The 22,272-nt window shown below is 35.9% G+C and overlaps 1 protein-coding gene across 1 annotated transcript in view; it reads left to right on the top strand.

Annotated features, from left to right (window-relative positions):
* CNTN5 (contactin 5) overlaps nucleotides 1–22,272 on the top strand; it is a 1,382,461-nt gene that overhangs the window by 858,756 nt on the left and 501,433 nt on the right. The window contains exons 5-6 of the mRNA XM_043579878.1: nucleotides 2,470–2,593; nucleotides 2,722–2,897. Of these exons, the coding sequence (XP_043435813.1) occupies nucleotides 2,470–2,593; nucleotides 2,722–2,897 (300 nt within the window). The remainder of the gene's footprint in view (nucleotides 1–2,469; nucleotides 2,594–2,721; nucleotides 2,898–22,272) is intronic.

Genomic DNA, 22,272 nt, shown 5'->3' with positions numbered 1-22,272 from the left:
GGTACTTTGTCTCACAGGATTCCCCTTAAGATATCTTGTAGGGCTGGTTTAGTGGTGACAAATTCTTTCAGTTTTTGTTTGTTTGGGAAGACATTTATCTCTCCTTCTATTCTAAATGACAGACTTGCTGGACAAAGGATTCTCGGCTGCATATTTTTTTCTGTTCAACACATTGAAGATCTTCTGCCATTCCTTTCTGGCCTGCCAAGTTTCAGTAGAGAGATTGGTCACGAGTCTTACAGGTCTTCCTTTATATGTTAGAGCATGTTTATCCCTAGCTGGTTTCAGAATTTTCTCTTTATCCTTGTATTTTGCCGGTTTCACTAGATATGTCATGCAGAAGATCAATTCAAGTTACATCTGAAGGGAGTTCTCTGTGCCTCTTGGATTTCAATGCCTTTTTCCTTACCCAGATCAGGGAAGTTCTCAGCTATGATTTCTTCAAGTACACCTTCAGCACCTTTCCCTCTCTCTTCCTCCTCTGGAATACCAATTATGCGTAGATTATTTCTCTTTAGTGCATCACTTAGTTCTTTAATTTTCCCCTCATACTCCTGGATTTTTTTTATTTCTCTTTTCCTCAGCTTCCTCTTTTTCCATAACTTTATCTTCTAGTTCACCTATTCTCTCCTCTGCCTCTTCAATCTGAGCCGTGGTTGTTTCCATTTCATTTTGCAGCTCGTTTATAGCATTTTTTAGCTCCTCCTGGCTGTTCCTTAGTCCCTTGATCTCTGTAGCAATAGATTCTCTGCTGTCCTTTATACTGTTTTCAAGCCTAGCGATTAATTTTATGACTATTATTCTAAATTCACTTTCTGTTATATGTTTTAAATAGTTTTTGATCAGTTCATTAGCTGTCGTTATTTCCTGGACTTTTTTTGAGGGAAATTCTTCCGTTTGGTCATTTTGGATAGTCCCTGGAGTGGTGCGGGACTGCAGGGCACTTCCCCTGTGCTGTCTTTAATAACTTGCGCTGGTGGGTGGGGCGCACTCAGACCTGATGTCTGCCCCCAGCCCACCACTGGGGCCACAGTCAGACTGGTGTGTGCCTTCTCTTCCTCTCTCCTAGGGGTGGGATTCACTGTGAGGTGGGGTGGCCCCTCTGGGCTACTCACACACTGCCAGGCTTGTGGTGCTGGGGATCTGGCGTATTAGCTGGGGTGGATAGGCAAGGTGCAAGGGGGAGGGAGGGGCAGGCTCAGCTAGCTTTTCCTTCAGAAATCCGCTTCAGGCACCCGGAGGGAGTCAAATCCCCCGGAGGGATGGATCGGCAGAAACACAGCATTGGGTGTTTGCACGGAGCAAGCAAGTTCCCTGGCAGGAACTAGTTCCCTTTGGGATTTTGGCTAGGGGATGGGCGAGGGAGATGGCTCTGGCGAGCACCTTTGTCACCAGCCAAGCTGAGCTCTGTTGTCCGAGGCTCAACAACTCTCCCTCCTGTTGTCCTCCAGTCCTCCTGTTCTCCGAGCAGAGCTGTTAACTTATAACTTTCCAGATGTTAAGTACCACTTGCTGTCAGAACACACTCCGTCTGGCCCCTCCTCTTTTGCAAGCCAGACCTGGGGGCTCTGCTTGGCGGGTGGGCTGCCCCTCTGCCCCGGCTCCCTCCCGCCAATCCGTGCAGTGCGCACTGCCTCTCCACCCTTCCTACCCTGTTCCTTGGGCCTCTCATCTGCGCTTGGCTCCGGAGACTCCGTTTCTGCTAGTCTTCTGGCAATTTTCTGGGTTATTTATGCAGGTGTGGGTGGAATCTAACTGATCATCAGGACGCGGTGAGCTCAGCATCCTCCTACGCCGCCATCTTCCCAGAAGCCCCCAGTTTTGATATTTTAATTGTTATTTTACTTTTTGGGGGGCATGTCTCATTTATTTTATGAGAATATATTTACTTGTATTACATAATTTATTCTTTACAGCCCAGCATTATTAGGAGTAAATAGTGCTTGATTGAATGGTTGAAGAAATGAATGTATGGACAATACGTGACAACAAATGTTTTCATATCTGTAGAACCTAAGTAGTTACACAATATTAATTCATGACTTTTTATGTATTATATATATACATGTTTAACATTCTAGGAGTTTACAAAGTTTTGGGTTTTAAAAAACTTTTTATTTAGTATTATTTTCTTTAGCTCTGCTTCAGATGAATACAAAGATACATATTTTAAAATGTACAGCACCAATATTTGATATGTTTGTTTTTTATCATATATGTCATATTTTAAAAGAAATCTTAGTCAACTAAGAAATTCTAGTCAGGTCTTTAATTCATTAAAATAATGTAATTTGCTAGTTATAACTAGGTCTCTAATTCACTAAAATAATGTAGTTTGCTAGTTATAACTTTCTTTTGGTAATATGCCTCTGAATACAAGGAAAGAGAAAAAATTTAAATACTAAAATAATGGAAAAAGAATCTTGATATTTTGAGAAATTTTAAAGTGTGTCCTTTTGGCCCTTACAGAAAGTGTGGACTATGGGCCAGTGTTTGTACAAGAACCAGATGATATAATTTTCCCGACCGATTCTGATGAAAAGAAAGTAGCACTGAATTGTGAAGCCCGTGGCAACCCAGTTCCCAATTACAGGTAGAAATTCACTATTAATCATTTTTTTAAAGTCTTAAGAATTCCTGCCAGTGAGATTCTGACACTCTCAGGGAGTATTATAATATCTCAAGTAATTTTTACATATATTTCTTCTGATTTTTCCTAAGGTGGCTTCGAAATGGAACAGAAATAGATTTGGAAAGTGACTATCGCTACAGTTTGATAGACGGGACCTTCATTATAAGCAATCCAAGTGAAGCAAAGGATTCTGGTCATTATCAGTGTTTAGCAGCCAACACATTTGGAAGTATTCTTAGTAGAGAAGCCATACTTCAATTTGCCTGTGAGTAAAGTATTTGCTTTTTTTCATGTACCTGTATATAGTCTATATACATGTAATTTTAAAGTTTAGTTAGGCAAAAGCTTAATTTAGACCTCAGATTTTAAAATGTGGTAAAACCTTGGTCAAGCTATACAAACAATGTGTTTCTTTTTTTAATTTTTTAAAGATTTATTTATTTTTGAGAGAGAAAGAGAGAGAGAGTGGGGGAGAGGCAGAGAGAGAGGGAGACACAGAATCTAAAGCAGGCTCTAGGGTCTGAGCTGTCAGCATTGATCCCGCAGGGGGTGCTTGAACCCACGAACTGGAGGATAATGACATGAGCCGAAGTCAGACACTTAATTGGCTGAGCCACCCAGGCGCCCCCAATGTGTTTCTTTTGAAACTTCCCGAAATGTTGTCCTCTTCAAATAAACCCAACACACTAGTCTGGGAGGTTAAAAATGCTATTCATGAAAGCACAGAAAGTTTTGAATTCAATTATTTTTTGAGATCTACTTAAAAATAGATTTTTAATTCTTTCCCCTGCCTTCTAAAATATCTACTTACCTGCTTTTATTCTTCTATAGTTTATTACAGTAACTATTTTCTGTAGATTCTTTTGTTTATATGATCACATATTCTAAAAATTCTGCTTGTAGGCAAGAAGCTAAAGAAATGCCTCTGAAATGCTAATGTTTCCAATTCCAACTACAACTTCCCTGTCAGATGTCCCAAATTTTTAATTAGGAAAAAGTACGACATACTTATAATCATACATATATACTAGAATATAGATATTTTCTAAAATAGATATTTATTTAATTAACTGTATGCCTTCTTAAAAGTCATGAAGTTATTTAATTTATGATGAAACCTTGTACCAAATTAAAGATAAGCTACTGAGTAAAAACACAAAACAAACAAACAAACTTAGTACCATTTTTTAGTAAGTAATCGTACTTGAATATAAATTCTTGAGGATTACAGTATCTAAAAAATAGATAGGTGGGTAGGAATATTTGTGTTAATAATTTATATGTATCTTATATTGGCTCTGTAATTCATCACACAATGATTTTTTAATTTAAAATTACATCCTGAAGAATGGAATAATTGATTTTCTCTCTATAATCTCCCTCACATATTTTTTGCTAATTAGCCCAGAATCCAGACATCCTATTACAGAGTGTGAAGGAGAAAGAAGAGAATAAAGGAATGATAATGGATATACTTTGGAGAACATTGAGCTAGGTTCTAGAAAAATCTAAATATTATCTTTAAAATAAATTTGCTAAGGAATTCATACAGGCACTTTATAATCACCAAATATACCAAGATAGTAGTCTAAATATACTCCTGTTAATTTAGAAAATATTGTGTGGTGTAACACAGAATGTAATACTTTTCAGCATGCACATCAAAAGAATAACCTAATAAACAAAATAAATATCCCTTCTAATTGCTCCTCTCTAAATGGAGCAGTCCTTCCAAGACAGATATAGCAAATCCAGAGAACTTGATGAACAAATACTAACTGGCTTATACTTTTCTCTTTGGTCTGCTATCTGACATAAGTACACCAATTCATAATAGCTTGTATACCAATTGTTTGTACCCCAAATCACCAGTGTCGGCAAAATATATGCAAAGTTTTCTGTATGCCTCAGAGCAGAAATCTATATACTGTAAGATCCTATGTGTCTATATGACTGCACCATCTTAGAATTTCTGCAAAGACCAGTCACAGCTGTCAGATACTCACCACAACCCACAGTGATCACATTGGTACCAGCATTTACAGTTCAATGACCAGGCAAGGAAAGTCCAATGCATCTATCTTACTTATTCAGCATCCAGTTGTCCCAAACTTGGTTTAGAGCAATATTTACTTTCTTCCTAATTTAAACATATGGATTAATATACATATGCATTCATTAGTGGTATCTTATGACTTTGCCTTTCCTCATTCCCATCTCACCAGACTCAACTGTGTTCTGAAGCCCATATATACATATAATGTGCCTGGTTGAAACATTAACTTACATAGGGAAGGGTACTTCTGCAACAAAATTACTCCCCTACATAGAGGCCATTAGGTCCATTTGATAATATATATATATATATATATATATATATATATATATATATATGTATATAATGTCCTTTAGTTTAGCTCTATCTTCATCCCAGAAGATCTTTGGGGAAAAATGCAAATATAGGTGGTAGAGAGGAGAATGAAGACTCCATCAACTTGCTTCGCAGTATATTTGGATATGAGCTTGGGTGTTATGGGATTCTAGGAGTCAAGGTAGTTTTGTGATTAGGGGTAAAATGATGTAGGAACTTGGAAAGTAAAAAGCAGTTTCTGAAACTAAGTGAAAGGATACAAAGGTGAAGTAAGTTTAACAACTTAGTCGCACCTTTCCTTTATATCATGATTTTCTGTTTACCTTATAGATAGATAGATAATGTACTACTTATTGTTGATAGATGCTTAATGTTTAAAGGTTTTTTGTGGGTAGAGAATGTTTATTACTCTTCACACATTTAAAGCTGAAATCATTAATCCTTTATATCTATCAGCCACTATTTATATAAAATTTTAAATATATAACTAATATTTTAAAACTAATATATTTAGTAAGTTTAGATAATTATCAAAACCTATTTAATCAAATTAAATATTCCAAGTCTACTATATGAGTCGATTAAACATGTTAAATGTCATAAAATTAGGCAAAATTTACAAATTATCGAATTGATTATAAAAATTTTTATTAATTCTTATGAGTAAACTCTGTCCTGTACTTACTCTTAAGACATATTTTTGTGCTTTACTCAGTTTATAATATTTTTGTTATATAAATATTTTTACCGTTTACACATCAATTTCATCATATATAATCCAGTAATTTCATCAGATATATTTTGTACACTATATAGTGCTCTTGTGATCTAACATCTCCTTTCTAATGAGGATCATATTACCCACTCTAGAGTTTGTTTCTGAGTTATCAGTCAAGTTTTGGTTACTCCATTCAAATGTGAGACGTATTTAACAGACTTGGCCTCCTATATAATTTGAACATTATTTTTGTTATATCAATAACACTTTATAGCTTTCACATGGGCTTTGCCTTTTGGAATATGACATAATTATTCAAAATGTTGTGATTCTAAGACTTATTGGACAGTGTTAAATAAATATCAAGTGAATTTCCCTTAATTATATTAATAGAAAACAGACTAATCTATATTTTATAGATGGATATGTATTTAATTGAAGAAACAAGTATCCATATGCTAACAATCCCATATTCAATAAAGATAATAACCTTAAACATATCTTATTAGAGTCACTTTCTCTTTTTATTGGAAATTATATATGCATATTAGACACAAACACATCATATTAAGCTTTCTGATTTTGAGTATTAGAATTACATGAGATTTTGCAAATCCAATTTATTTATATACATATACAAATATACATATTTATATACATATACATATACATATACAAATACATATACATATACAATTTGTATATGTATATAAATACATATATGTATACGTATATGTATATAAATACAATAACCACAATTTGGTTATTGGGACTCACCTAATCCTAGCTTTTTTGTCCTCTGTTAACAAAAAATATATTTTAAAATAGTCTAGCTTTCCACTAATGATATTTTGATAACCTGCCCACGTCCCAAGTCAATCATAAATTCAGCTACTTTTCATTTACCACATGCGTAATACTATAGGAGACTAAAATCTAGATGTTAGAGGAGTATATAAAACTGTTCCAAATAAGTTCTGGTAGTGAGTAGGATGACATTATTATTAAATCAGTTTAGTAAAAGAGACTTAAAATGAACATCTTTTTTAAGGCAAATGATACCTCTTATTTAACTCTAATAGTACTCAATCCTTCCCTATTCTAACATAAATATGTATTATATTCACTTTGACATAATCAATTTGATTTTCAACTCCTCTCTCAAACTATATTTATATTGTAGTTTCTCAAAATTCTTTGTATGTTTGCTTCATCAACCACAATTTTATAATCACCTTATCAATACTTATATGATATAACAAAAATAAATATTAGCAACAAAAATAAGTATGTAATCATTGTGCATTTCTTCTCATTGTTCAAATTTTAGTCAGTGAGCCAGTTGCTTAATTTTTATGTAAGTTTAAAAGTTTAAGTATCTGCGTGTCTCTTTGTAGATCTGAAAGTTGGGGATGTATACTAATTTTGGTATATAATTATTTTACTTCTTTTCATATTTTCTCTTTTAATAAAATTTTTTCCTCATAATTATCTTTATGTATTGGATAATCTAAGGTTAGAACCTGGAAAGCTAAGTTTTCTAAATGAATTTGAGACAGCAAAAAGATGACTATGGCTATTATCAGTAGCTGATAATATCATTATAGATCCTGACTTTTGAAGGGAATGGGGATAAGGAAGTAAGCATTGGCACTTTTACCTGGTGATGTAGCAATATGTCGAAAAATTTAGTGTAAAATAATCTTCTTTTAAAGTTTTGTTCCTCTTCGCTTGTCACCCAACATATTAAATATGAAATAGCAGAGGTATATTTACATAATATTTTTTTCCAATATATTTTATCTCAATCTCATTCCAAATGTGATTTGATTGACTTGCTTCATAAAATTATGTACCATAAAAGGTAAATATGTAAGTAAATAAATACAGCAACAAGAAAAAATACATTTCATAATAAGAGGTCAAGATAGTGTAGGCCATAATGTCTCAAAATCTTGTGGTCAAGACGTAAATATTTCCTTGGGACTCCCAGAAGTCAGAGCAAACGGAAAAAATACAGACATTTAAAGGACTCTAATTTCCCCCAAGTTCCTTAAGAGGAGAAAATACTTTCTTGACATTTAATTCTTATGGAAATTTCTTGTTTGAGGCTTATAGAGAGATCTTAACAACGTCCCTATATCAGTTCAATAGCAAGTGTAATTAGCCTGACATAAAACCGAACCAATTATTTAAGTGTAACTACAGTGTAATCATGAAGCTATTCAATTCATTCACTTATAGTTTTTTTTTTTTTAATTTTGATTTGAGGAGCTAATGGATTTGAGAAACTGCTGTAGTCTTGCTCATTTCCCCTTTTAACTCATCCCTTACATGTATAAATGTCTATCCATGAGGACTTTTTATTTTAAGTTCTTCCTAAATGAATATTTATAAATGTGGTTCAGCTTCACTCATGTTAAAAATATACTTTGGCATTAATAAATATATACCTCATAAGGGCATAGTAAAAATTAATGATATAAAGAAGTCATGCCTGTGAGCTGTTTTTAACTTCAGAAAGACATAAATCAACACAAAGTTGGATAACTGTCACTAGTACTGATTGTTACTGGTTATCAATAACATTGATAATGACTATATTTTTGACAGAGTGTACTTTATTCCTGTAGCTGATGTTCATCATGAGGATAATTTCCTCACCTAGTATAGTGATTTCTCTTCAGTGACATGCAAGAATATACCATATAAAACTTTGTCACTCTATTAGCTTATTACCATGCTGATGAGACTTTGGAATTGATAATGTGACACCACACACTTCTAAAACATCCTTCAGATATCTAAAGCTCATAGCAATCTCTCCAAAATTTGGATTTTTAGAAATAACTCATACTAGTAAGTCAAACATAAAATGAATCAAGAATAAAATCTCCTCATGCTGTCTCTTGCTTCAAAATATCTTTATATGCTATCCCTGGTAAATTGATAGTTCATATCTAAATTCGACCATACTGCTTTCCAGGGCATTTAGATGGTTTAGATGCAGAATATTCCATTAGTTTTCCTTGAAGCAGTTGATTAAAATAACCTCCTTAATTCTTTGAGAGATTATATTATTTTTATAGACTTTGTATTTAAGCCCTTTAATTTAACCTTTCATTTTTATATAAAACTCAAAAATTACTTCTCTAGCATTTCATAACTTCTTCACTTAAGGTAAAATTGACCTTAGATTTTAAAACCACATTTAACTAGCATTTATAGCTAATGAAATTATTTGAATAATTGCTAACTCCACAGTATATTCAAAGCTTTATTTCATTAGTCCATGATATTTTGTCCATAATAACTTCATTAAATCATTCGAATATCAATTTGAATGAATCACATTGACATGGATAATTTTATTAGTTGTAAAATTATCTAATTTTATTACAAAATAAGTTGATGTACTTTGTAATTTTGTTTTCTATAAACAAAACAATTATGTTTTTCTTTTATAAAGTTTTTACTCGAAGAATATGGTTTAAATCTTCCTTTTAAAGGACAATTCTTCTGATCATAATAGATATAATAATTGTGAGTATGTGACTCCTCTGGATTCTTTGAGATCACAGAAAAAAATTAATTAAAATATGTAATTTTGTGCTTTAAATGGAAGTTATAATGAATGAATCAAAGTTGAAATCTGTGGCAGATTGTCCTCAAATGCTTAATTCTATGACATAATGTTTTTGTAAGTATTTTATTTATTAAAGTTCATTCAAACATATATTTTAATTATTAATGGAACTCATGAATAACTCTGTCCATATGTGATAAATGCCCTCTAGCAAAATGAACCACTTGCCTGACTTGACCTTTGGTCTTCCTGCTCTTCTTGTTTTTAAAAATGCAGAAAGGCAGTTCTTCACTCACGTTATGTAAAGTAACCCACAAAGACTCAGATCAGGAATGTACAAATCTTCTGACCCTTGCTATTCAAGCTTATTTTACCAAAGTTACATGGCTAGTAATAAAATAGCAGCTCCAACTCAAATCTAACTTTGAACTCTATACTTACAATCTGTCTTTTTTACCCTATACCATACTTCATCATGCATTTAATTTTTTGTTTTGCTTTGCTCAGCATCTTTAGTTATTTTATTCATGGAATATTTGCTCAATATCTTCTCTCTCTTGGGCATTATTCTAGATATTAGGGGGCCAAAATGAACAATGCATATTCTCATAGACTTTAATGCTAACAAAATCAGTACAAATCTCCCTATTCCATATATATTTCCTTACTCATTATCTCCCTCAGAACTACTAGAAAAATTGCTTGCCTATATTTTCTACTCCTTAACATCTCTCTTCATCCTACCCCAGCTCCACTAAAATCTCTAAAATGATCTATATAAAATACAACTCTGACCATGACGTCCCTGCATACATTTCTGATGGTTTATCATAAATGCAGAGAAATTTGTAATTCACTCTACACACTCACAGAGCAGGCAGAGATGATCAGACAACTAACTGCTCTAGGGAAATGTATCCAAGAAAGTTCTATTGTGAAGGTCAAGTTAGGAGGTCATTTCAGTAATCAAGGCAAAAGTGACTTGAATCTCTTATGTATTGAATATAATAGAATAGATATCTATAAGAGACTCTAAAACAAATGAGAACTTGCAAATGATTAAATGGATGGGGGTAGAAATGTAAAAGGTAAGGGAAAGTTAGAATGATACCAAGAATCTGGGATTTGATTAATTCAACTGAAAAATCCATAATATTGTTACATAATAAAGTAACAATGAGAATATGAGGTGATTTTATTTCAGCTTTAAAGAGAAAATACATAATATTTTATTTCTTTTTTTATTTTTTTATTTTCTTATTTATAGTTTTATAATTTTATCAGTGACTGTCATTTTTTCTTTTTTTTTTTAATATATGAAATTTATTGTCAAATTGGTTTCCATAACACCCAGTGGTCATCCCAAAAGGTGCCCTCCTCAATACCCATCACCCACCCTCTCCTCCCTCACACCCCCCATCAACCCTCAGTTTGTTCTCACTTTTTAACAGTCTCTTATGCTTTGGCTCTCTACCACTCTAACCTCTTTTTTTTTTTCTTATTTCCTCCCCCTCCCCCATGGGTTCCTGTTAAGTTTCTCAGGATCCACATAAGAGTGAAACCATATGGTATCTGTCTTTCTCTGTATGGCTTATTTCACTTAGCATCACACTCTCCAGTTCCATCCACGTTGCTACAAAAGGCCATATTTCATTTTTTCTCACTGCCACGTAATATTCCATTGTGTATATAAACCACAATTTCTTTATCCATTCATCAGTTGATGGACATTTAGGCTCTTTCCATAATTTGGCTATTGTTGAGAGTGCTGCTATGAACATTGGGGTACAAGTGCCCCTATGCATCAGTACTCCTGTATCTCTTGGATAAATTCCTAGCAGTGCTATTGCTGGGTCATAGGGTAGGTCTATTTTTAATTTTCTGAGGAACCTCCACACTGCTTTCCAGAGCGGCTGCACCAATTTGCATTCCCACCAACAGTGCAAGAGGGTTCCCGTTTCTCCACATCCTCTCCAGCATCTATAGTCTCCTGATTTGTTCATTTTGGCCACTCTGACTGGCGTGAGGTGATACCTGAGTGTGGTTCTGATTTGTATTTCCCTGATAAGGAGCGACGCTGAACATCTTTTCATGTGCCTGTTGGCCATCCGGATGTCTTCTTTAGAGAAGTGTCTATTCATGTTTTCTGCCCATTTCTTCACTGGGTTATTTGTTTTTAGGGTGTGGAGTTTGGTGAGCTCTTTATAGATTTTGGATACTAGCCCTCTGTCCGATATGTCATTTGCAAATATCTTTTCCCATTCCGTTGGTTGCCTTTTAGTTTTGTTGGTTGTTTCCTTTGCTGTGCAGAAGCTTTTTATCTTCATTAGGTCCCAGTAATTCACTTTTGCTTTTAATTCCCTTGCCTTTGGGGATGTGTCGCATAAGAGATTGCTACGGCTGAGGTCAGAGAGGTCTTTTCCTGCTTTCTCCTCTAGGGTTTTGATGGTTTCCTGTCTCACATTCAGGTCCTATATCCATTTTGAGTTTATTTTTGTGAATGGTGTGAGAAAGTGGTCTAGTTTCTACCTTCTGCATGTTGCTGTCCAGTTCTCCCAGCACCATTTGTTAAAGAGGCTGTCTTTTTTCCATTGGATGTTCTTTCCTGCTTTGTCAAAGATGAGTTGGCCATACGTTTGTGGGTCTAGTTCTGGGGTTTCTATTTTATTCCATTGGTCTGTGTGTCTGTTTTTGTGCCAATACCATGCTGTCTTGATGATGACAGCTTTGTCGTAGAGGCTAAAGTCTGGGATTGTGATGCCTCCTGCTTTGGTCTTCTTCTTCAAAATTGCTTTGGCTATTCGGGGCCTTTTGTGGCTCCATATGAATTTTAGGATTGCTTGTTCTAGTTACGAGAAGAATGCTGGTGCAATTTTGATTGGGATTGCATTGAATGTGTAGATAGCTTTGGGTAGTATTGACATTTTGACAATATTTATTCTTCCAATCCATGAGCAGGGAATGTCTTTCCATTTCTTTAAATCTTCTTCAATTTCCTTCATAAGCTTTCTATAGTTTTCAGCATACAGATCCTTTACATCTTTGGTTAGATTTATTCCTAGGTATTTTATGCTTCTTGGTGCAATTGTGAATAGGATCAGTTTCTTTATTTGTCTTTCTGTTGTTTCATTGTTAGTGTATAAGAATGCAACGGATTTCTGTACATTGATTTTGTATCCTGCAACTTTGCTGAATTCGTGTATCAGTTCTAGCAGACTTATGGTGGAGTCTATCAGATTTTCCATATATAATATCATGTCATCTGCAAAAAGCGAAAGCTTGACTTCATCTTTGCCAATTTTGATGCCTTTGATTTCCTTTTGTTGTCTGATTGCTGATGCTAGAACTTCCAGCACTATGTTAAACAGCAGCGGTGAGAGTGGGCATCCTTGTCGTGTTCCTGATCTCAGGGAAAAAGCTCTCAGTTTTTCCCTGTTGAGGATGATGTTAGCTGTGGGCTTTTCATAAATGGCTTTTATGATCTTTAAGTATGTTCCTTCTATCCCGGTTTTCTCAAGGGTTTTTATTAAGAAAGGGTGCTGGATTTTGTCAAAGGCCTTTTCTGCATTGATTGACAGGATCATATGGTTCTTCTCTCTTTTTTTGTTAATGTGATGTATCACGTTGATTGATTTGCGAATGTTGAACCAGCCCTGCATCCCAGGAATGAATCCCACTTGATCATGGTGAATAATTCTTTTTATATGCCATTGAATTCGATTTGCTAGTATCTTATTGAGAATTTTTGCATCCATATTCATCAGGGATATTGGCCTGTAGTTCTCTTTTTTTACTGGGTCTCTGTCTGGTTTAGGAACCAAAGTAATACTGGCTTCATAGAATGAGTCTGGAAGTTTTCCTTCCCTTTCTATTTCTTGGAATAGCTTGAGAAGGATAGGTGTTATCTCTGCTTTAAACGTCTGGTAGAACTCCCCTGGGAAGCCATCTGGTCCTGGACTCTTATTTGTTGGGAGATTTTTGATGACTGATTCAATTTCTTCGCTGGTTATGGGTCTGTTCAAGCTTTCTATTTCCTCCTGATTGAGTTTTGGAAGCGTGTGGGTGTTCAGGAATGTGTGCATTTCTTCCAGGTTGTCCAATTTGTTGGCATATAATTTTTCATAGTATTCCCTGGTAATTGTTTGTATCTCTGAGGGATTGGTTGTCATAATTCCATTTTCATTCATGATTTTATCTATTTGGGTCATCTCCCTTTTCTTTTTGAGAAGCCTGGCTAGAGGCTTGTCAATTTTGTTTATTTTTTCAAAAAACCAACTCTTGGTTTCATTGATCTGCTCTACAGTTTTTTTAGATTCTATATTGTTTATTTCTGCTCTGATCTTTATTATTTCTCTTCTTCTGCTGGGTTTAGGCTGCCTTTGCTGTTCTGCTTCTAGTTCCTTTAGGTGTGCTGTTAGATTTTGTATTTGGGATTTTTCTTGTTTCTTGAGATAGGCCTGGATGGCAATGTATTTTCCTCTCAGGACTTCCTTCGCTGCGTCCCAAAGCGTTGGGATTGTTATATTTTCATTTTCGTTTGTTTCCATATATTTTTTAATTTCTTGTCTAATTGCCTGGTTGACCCACTCATTCGTTAGTAGGGTGTTCTTTAACCTCCATGCTTTTGGAGGTTTTCCAGACTTTTTCCTGTGGTTGATTTCAAGCTTCATAGCATTGTGGTCTGAAAGTATGCATGGTATAATTTCAATTCTGGTAAACTTATGAAGGGCTGTTTTGTGACCCAGTATATGATCTATCTTGGAGAATGTTCCATGTGCACTCGAGAAGAAAGTATATTCTGTTGCTTTGGAATGCAGAGTTCTAAATAGATCTGTCAAGTCCATCTGATCCAATGTCTCATTCAGGGCCCTTGTTTCTTTATTGACTGTGTGTCTAGATGATCTATCCATTTCTGTAAGTGGGGTGTTAAAGTCCCCTGCAATTACCACATTCTTATCAATAAGGTTGCTTATGTTTATGAGTAATTGTTTTATATATTTGGGGGCTCCGGTATTCGGTGCATAGACATTGATAATTGTTAGCTCTTCCTGATGGATAGACCCTGTAACTATTATATAATGTCCTTCTTCATCTCTTGTTACAGACTTTAATTTAAAGTCTAGTTTGTCTGATATAAGTATGGCTACTCCAGCTTTCTTTTGGCTTCCAGTCGCATGATAAATAGTTCTCCATCCCCTCACTCTCAATCTAAAGGTGTCCTCAGGTCTAAAATGAGTCTCTTGTAGACAGCAAATAGATGGGTCTTGTTTTTTTATCCATTCTGATACCCTATGTCTTTTAGTTGGCACATTTAATCCATTTACATTCAGTGTTATTATAGAAAGATACAGGTTAAGAGTCATTGTGATGTCTGTACGTTTAATGCTTGTAGTGATGTCTCTGGGACTTTGTCTCACAGGGTCCCCCTTAGGATCTCTTGTAGGGCTGGTTTAGTGGTGACAAATTCCTTCAGTTTTTGTTTGTTTGGGAAGACCTTTATCTCTCCTTCTATTCTAAATGACAGACTTGCTGGATAAAGGATTCTCAGCTGCATATTTTTTCTGTCTAGCACCCTGAAAATCTCGTGCCAATTCTTTCTGGCCTGCCAAGTTTCAAAAGAGAGATCAGTCACGAGTCTTATAGGTCTCCCTTTATATGTGAGGGCACGTTTACCCCTTGCTGCTTTCAGAATTTTCTCTTTATCCTTGTATTTTGCCAGTTTCACTATGATATGTCGTGCAGAAGATCGATTCAAGTTACGTCTGAAGGGAGTTCTCTGTGCCTCTTGGATTTCAATGCCTTTTTCCTTCCCCAGTTCAGGGAAGTTCTCAGCTATGATTTCTTCAAGTACCCTTTCAGCACCTTTCCCTCTCTCTTCCTCCTCTGGGATACCAATTATGCATATATTATTTCTTTTTAGTGTATCACTTAGTTCTCTAATTTTCCCCTCATACTCCTGGATTTTTTTATCTCTCTTTTTCTCAGCTTCCTCTTTTTCCATAACTTTATCTTCTAGTTCACCTATTCTCTTCTCTGCCTCTTCAATCTGAGCCGTGGTTGTATCCATTTTCTTTTGCATTTCATGTAAAGTGTTTTTCAGCTCCTCGTGACTGTTCCTTAGTCCCTTGATCTCTGTAGCAAGAGATTCTCTGCTGTCCTGTATACTGTTTTCAAGCCCAGCGATTAATTTTATGACTATTATTCTAAATTCACTTTCTGTTATATTATTTAAATCCTTTTTGATCAGCTCATTAGCTGTTGTTATTTCCTGGAGATTCTTCTGAGGGGAATTCTTCCGCTTGGTCATTTTGGATAGTCCCTGGCGTGGTGAGGACCTGCAGGGCACTTCCCCTGTGCTGTGGTGTATAACTGGAGTTGGTGGGCGGGGCCGCAGTCAGACCTGATGTCTGCCCCCAGCCCACCGCTGGGGCCACAGTCAGACTGGTGTGTGCCTTCTCTTCCCCTCTCCTAGGGGCGGGATTCACTGTGGGGTGGTGTGGCTTGTCTGGGCTACTTGCACCCTGCCAGGCTTGTGATGCTGGGGATCTGGCATATTAGCTGGGGTGGGTAGGCAAGGTGCACGGGGGCAGGAGGGGCAGGCTTAGAATGCTTCTCCTTAGGTGATCCACTTCAGGAGGGGCCCTGTGGCAGTGGGAGGGAGTCAGATCCGCTGCCGGAGGTTTGGTTCTGCAGAAGCACAGTGTTGGGTGTTTGTGCAGAGGGAGCAAGTTCCCTGGCAGGAACTGGTTCTCTTTGTGATTTTGGCTGGGGGATCGGCGGGGGAGATGGCGCTGGCGAGCGCCTTTGTTCCCCACCAAACTGAGTTCTGTCGTCAGGGGGCTCAGCAGCTCTCCCTCCCTTTGTCCTCCAGCCTTCCCGCTTTCCGAGCAGAGCTGTTAACTTATGACCTCCCAGACGCTAAGTCGCTCTTGCTGTCGGAACACAGTCCGTCAGGCCCCTCCGCTTTTGCCAGCCAGACTTGGGGGCTCTGCTTGGCCGGCGAGCTGCCCCTCCGCCCCGGCTCCCTTCCGCCAGTCCGTGGAGCGCGCACAGCCTCGCCGCCCTTCCTACCCTCTTCCGTGGGCCTCTCGTCTGTGCTTGGGTCTGGCGACTCCGTTCTGCTAAACCTCTGGTGGTTTTCTGGGTTATTTAGACAGGTGTAGGTGGAATCTAAGTGATCAGCAGGAGGCGCGGTGAGCCCAGCGTCCTCCTATGCCGCCTTCTTCCCTCCCCCATAATATTTTAAAATATTGGTTGGTGCTCAGGAAAGGCAGTGAGGAACTGGCCACAAAACACAATGACAGACTCATTGAAATCTTAAGGATATTTCATCAAGAGAAATTGAACTGGAAAGAAGAGGGCTAAGGACCTAACCTTCAGGAGTATATACATTTCTCTGGTAGAAAGATAGTGAAAGGTAGAAAGAAAGGAGTTAGTGAAGGAGACAAGAATGGAATAAGCCAAGAGGCAGAGGAAAAAAGCTAATAAAACAGACTTAAGTATAAATGACATTCAGGGTTTTTAAATGACATTCAGTTTTAAGGTGACAACTGTCGTCCATGTCAAATGCTATAAATAATACTCAAAATTTTTTCGATTTTGAGACCTTTAAAAACCAGTTTCAGTGATTATAGAGACAAAGATCAGAATCTAAGTATTTAAGTGTAAAATATTATGTGGATTTTCGTTTTGGACATAATATAAATGAGAATGTGTAACAGTTTTACCTGACATGCCATGACAGTGTAACATGGTAGTATTTGGTGGTAGAAAAAAGGGAGTCCGTGTAGAAGATTCTGAAAATACAAAATAGGGTCTAATTACTGAGATGAATTTCTCCTTTCCAAGTAAGGTATAGGTATTCTCTAGATTTTAATCTCCTTCCAGGGAAATATTCTGCCATATAGAAGATACTAAGTGCTGTAAATACTATGTTAGGTAGAACAAAATTCAGGGTTTAGACTCTCACTCTTTGACTAACAAACTTAAATTAACTAAAGGATCTTAAAACCAGACTGAGAACTACACAATTTCGAGAAATATTTTTCTGATCCTTTCAACATGAATTCTCATTCAATATCCTCTAAAATCTTGATTTTTTCCCCAAAACATACAACTATTATCTCCAGAATTAGAAACCACTTTACTCTTCTCATAATTTTATAACACCTAGTGGAAGAATCACATGATGATTACGTTTGGCTGATATTTTTCTCCAAAGAATGAAAAGGAGAGGAACTGAGAGAATAACCCCTAATCACTACCAACTAATTAGCTGTGTATAGCTGAGAAGGGCCTAAGCACCTGTGAAGTCATGGCCCCAGTTTCTATGTGAGCTTTCTGCAGCATTTTTTTCTTTTTGTTTCTATTTTTGTTGTTGCTTTTTGTTTGTTTGTTTTGTTTTCAATCAAATTTAGTACTTAAGGCAAATTCTGTGAGTGCACATTGGTTTTCTAAATCCTTTTATAAATCCTAAGTATAAATCCTAATAAGTCTTCGTGTGTATCTGAAACAGGAGCTTTTTAATAAAAGTCCTCTTCAATTTAGCGCAATGGAGACTTGTTCACACTGTAAATGGTGTTGCATGAGTCTGAGTAGAAGGTTCAGATTAAAATGCTTACCATCTTTCATAGCTTTGTTTGGGATATCCTCAGACATTGTCCATTTAACCTAGTTTATAAATTAGATGAGATACTCTATCTAATTTATGGTGCTTATACTCTAAGTTTAAACTAAGTTGGGACCAGAATAACTTCTCTGTGCCAAGGTTACATTCTATCCACTTGATAGGACTTAAGTGGCAAGTATGGAGTTTACTGGGGCATTACGTGATTAAGCCTGACTGTATGGACACAGATGTATATAGATAAAGGGTTACTATTCTTTATCTTTTTCCCTTTTCCTCTACCCAAGGAATACTAATATTATCTGCTGGTCCCTAAAACATTTAAAGTCTTCTAATGCATCCTAGAATAAAGTATAAACTCCTACAAATGGTCTCAAAGCCATTTATTATTTACATTCTGTCTGCTTTTCCAGTTTTCTGTTACTCAAGCTATAGTGAACTATACACTGTCTTAAGATCATTTCATTCTTATTTATATCTTTATATATGACAGTCTATTTGCCTGCTGAGCTACCTTTAACAACTAACCTCCCCCCACAACCTTCTTTCTGTCTCTGTGTCTCTCTCTATATGTATGTGTATACATACAGATGATATAGATATATAGATACAGATATAGATATAGATTAGATATAGATATAGATATAGATATAGATATAGATATGTGTATATATATAGATATCTATATGTATATATAGAGAGAGTATAATATAAAATATTACATATATATATATATATATACATATAATCTCACATGGTCTTTATTATATTTGTTTCTTGTTATATTGAAGTACAAGTATTTATGAAAATTACCTTGGTTCCCAAGAGCCATTCTGAACTTAAGCATACCACTGACTCTACAAGATTGTGAATTCACTGAAGACATATTTTATGTATCATTTATCTATTAATTTACTTTAGTTTAATCCCCAACCTTTAACATGCACGGTCATAGCCAACACTCAGTGAATACTTGCAGAATGAGTAAGGGAATGAATGAATATCCTCCAGTACCACAGTGGCCACTACCCTCAAAAAGAACTCCCTTCTGAGACCTATGAGAAAAATGATTCCTTAAGAGGTGTATACACAGTCCTCTCTAATAAGCATAACAGCAAATCAAAATAAGTAATACAATTTTTGCAGAAATATTTTATAAATTATAAAGCTCCATAAACCCAACAGTTATATTATTAGTAAATGGACATTAATACCTATAATGGTATTTGTGGATATAATTAATATTGATGTCATAACAGATGTTAATATCCAGTTTAAAGTTAGTTATGTCTTTACATATTATTTTGTACACTACTGGTAATATCTTCCATATTGTAATAGATGCCTAAGGCAAACTAAGATATTCCAAGAAAATATTAAAACGTAACATTTTTATAAAAGTATTTTTAGTTTTTGAAATGCTTATTTATTTTTGAGAGAGAGAGAGAAAGAGAGAAAACATGAGCAGGGGAGGGGCAGAGAGAGAGGGAAACAGAAAATCTCAAGCAGACTTCGCACTGTCAGCACACAGCCTGATGCAAGGCTTGAACTCAGGAAACATGAGGTCATGACCTGAGCTGAAATCCAGTCAGATACTTAACGGACTTAATCACCCCAGCATCTCTATAAAAGCAATTTTAGATGTTTCCTTGACTGCAGACAAAAGAAAGCTCTCTAAGTTTACTTTTTAAAAGTGATTCTAGAATTGTAGCAACATCTCTCTATTGATCCCATTAGCAATGAATATTCATTTCATATCCTATTCCTATTCATATCATAGCTTAATTGGGTTGTAAACTTAGAGTCAGGACATAGTGATAGAATTTGTCAAACTAAGAAACAAAATTTGCTCTCAACTTCTTTAAGAATGTATATATAAATGTTATTTTATTTTAGTTGTCAACATTAGAGTGTTTACCCAGTGTCACTTCCATAATTCATGTCAAAAAATCCAGAAATAATATTTAATACAATTTATTGCTTTATATTTAATATAATTAATATTTTAAAATCTTGAAAAGAAATAAAAAAGTTTAACCTTCAATTCTTAATAGGTAAATGAATTTAGAGAATTGTCTTCCATAAATAGTTAACAGGAAATTAGACAATATTTTGAAAGGATCACATCTGTCATGAGAATATAACCAAAAGTATGTCTGTAAATTGTCAGTAAGAAGATTTATGTTATTTTGTATTTTAGAGAATTTTCCCAGTTTTTTCTTAAAATATTCTCAATATTTTTTATCTTAGTTGATTCACTCACTATGAGATTAAGAAAAGCAAGGCTATCTTTGTTCATAAAATAAACACTGTAATGAAAGTATATCAATTTGTACAATCAATTTATTTTAACTGTTAGATACTTATATAGTATTTATATTTAATGATATAAACATTAACAGTATATAATGAAAATGCTAACAATAAATGCTAAGATTTATTAAGTGATTATTATGTGCCAGAAACTGGAGTAAACTTTTTGAATATAATTTTATATTCAATTACAAAGAAAAAAATGCCATAACTTATCATTATCCACATTTAAACATATTGAAATTCAGGAAACTGTCTGAGGGAGGGAGCTCACTTGTCCAACAGACATAGTTAACAAAATGTGAAAGTGAAATTCAGGTCTTATTCTAATTCTAGATCCAGATTTCTTAATAATATTTTTGCAGAGTTTCTGCATATGATATCCCATTAAACCACCCAAACAATCCTGAAGGTTGCTGAATGGTCTCACAGACTCTCTGAGATCAGAAACTTGCAGTGATAAGGGTCTTATATTCTACTTGTGGCTGCACAGCTGATTAAATACTTGAATTTAACCTATGTAAAATATATGATGTACTTACATTCTTATCATTCGTGCTTTTAATTTATACTTCAGTATATTCACATAGACTACTTTTTGGTCTGTTTTATCTCAGGGGGCTTATCTATTCAGAATGGTTATGCCAATACTGTGCTACACAGAGAGCACACATGCTAACTGCTTCACTCTAATGCTATTTTTTGCAATAAATCTAATGATGCATAATTTAATATTATGTTGAGAACATCTTATTGGTTTTTATTAATATGCAGGTGAAACTCAAAATAGCCCTAATTAGAAAAGAGGTAAAATGAATAGAATTCAGACAATTTGACTATCAATACCGGGTCAAACTCCATTCAGGAGATACACAGCTAATGGTTGTCTCAGTAATGTCTTTATTATCCAAAATAAGTTCCATTCAGTCTGTTGCAGTTGTACTCACTTTAGAATAAGCCTAACCTTATGGGGTGCCTGGGTGACTCAGCCAGTTAAGCATCAGACTCTTGATTTTGGCTTACGTCATGATCTCAGGGCTGGTGAGATCAAGCCCTATGTTGGGCTCTGTGCTAACAGTGAGGAGCCTGCTCGGGATTCCCTCTTTCTCCCTTTCTCTGTCTCTCTTCTGTTCTCTCTCTCTCAAAATAAATAAATAAATAAATATATTTTTTTAATTAAAAAAAAGAATGTCTAACCTTAGAAATTAAGGATATCTGGTTAGTCTGTTTTTCTTTTTCCTCTCTTGAAAATTGTACTGGTCCTTGGGAAAGAAAGGTAAGCAGCCTCGCCTCCTGCCAGAGTTCCCGGTAGCTCTCACTGCTTCCAGATTCATTAATAGGCTGGTTCTGTGTGGGGGAAGAAGCTAGGAAGGCCTTGAGTTTGGACAGGCATCAAGGCAAACCACTAGGCTGAGAGCAGGTGTAAGGAACCCAGGCAGCAGGCAGCAGGGGCCAGGACCTGATGAAGCAGCAACAAGCAAAGGAGATCTGGTTGCCCAAGATGAAGGCCTGGTACTCAGACAACAGTACCTTCACATCCTCCTCCTTACATGTCTCCTTGTTGGTATAGATGAGGATGAGGTATTTGCAATGAAGATCCTCCATGCCATCATTCACCACATCCACCAGGGCCACCTCCCACTGGTCCTTCCCATAAAGGCCAAGGGAGAGGCCCAGATGTGGCAGAATGGCAGGTAAGGTCTCCATCCTGGAACCTGGGAAGCTGCTAATAGGGATAGGAGTTCTTGAGTGAGCCCTGCAGCCAGGTCTTCTTGGTAACCACCTCCTCCTAACAGCTCTGCCCCTGGTCAGCCAGCAGCATGGGAATGGCCTCGCAGTGCCCTTAAACAGGGAAGTAGACAATGATGTCGGGCAACGGCAGCAGGGGCAGCATAGTGGTGGCAGAGCCCATTTAGCCTACTTTGGTTCAAACTCTTTTGTAGCATCTAAATTTATAGCTACGGCTACTGTTGTGGACATAAACCATAATCAGTTGAAAAGCTAGTAGTTATGAGTGTTTTTCTAC

The sequence above is a fragment of the Prionailurus bengalensis genome, chromosome D1 (genome assembly GCF_016509475.1).
Source record: "Prionailurus bengalensis isolate Pbe53 chromosome D1, Fcat_Pben_1.1_paternal_pri, whole genome shotgun sequence".
Classification (NCBI taxonomy): Eukaryota; Metazoa; Chordata; class Mammalia; order Carnivora; family Felidae; genus Prionailurus; species Prionailurus bengalensis.
This window is presented reverse-complemented; position numbering and strand designations above follow the sequence as displayed.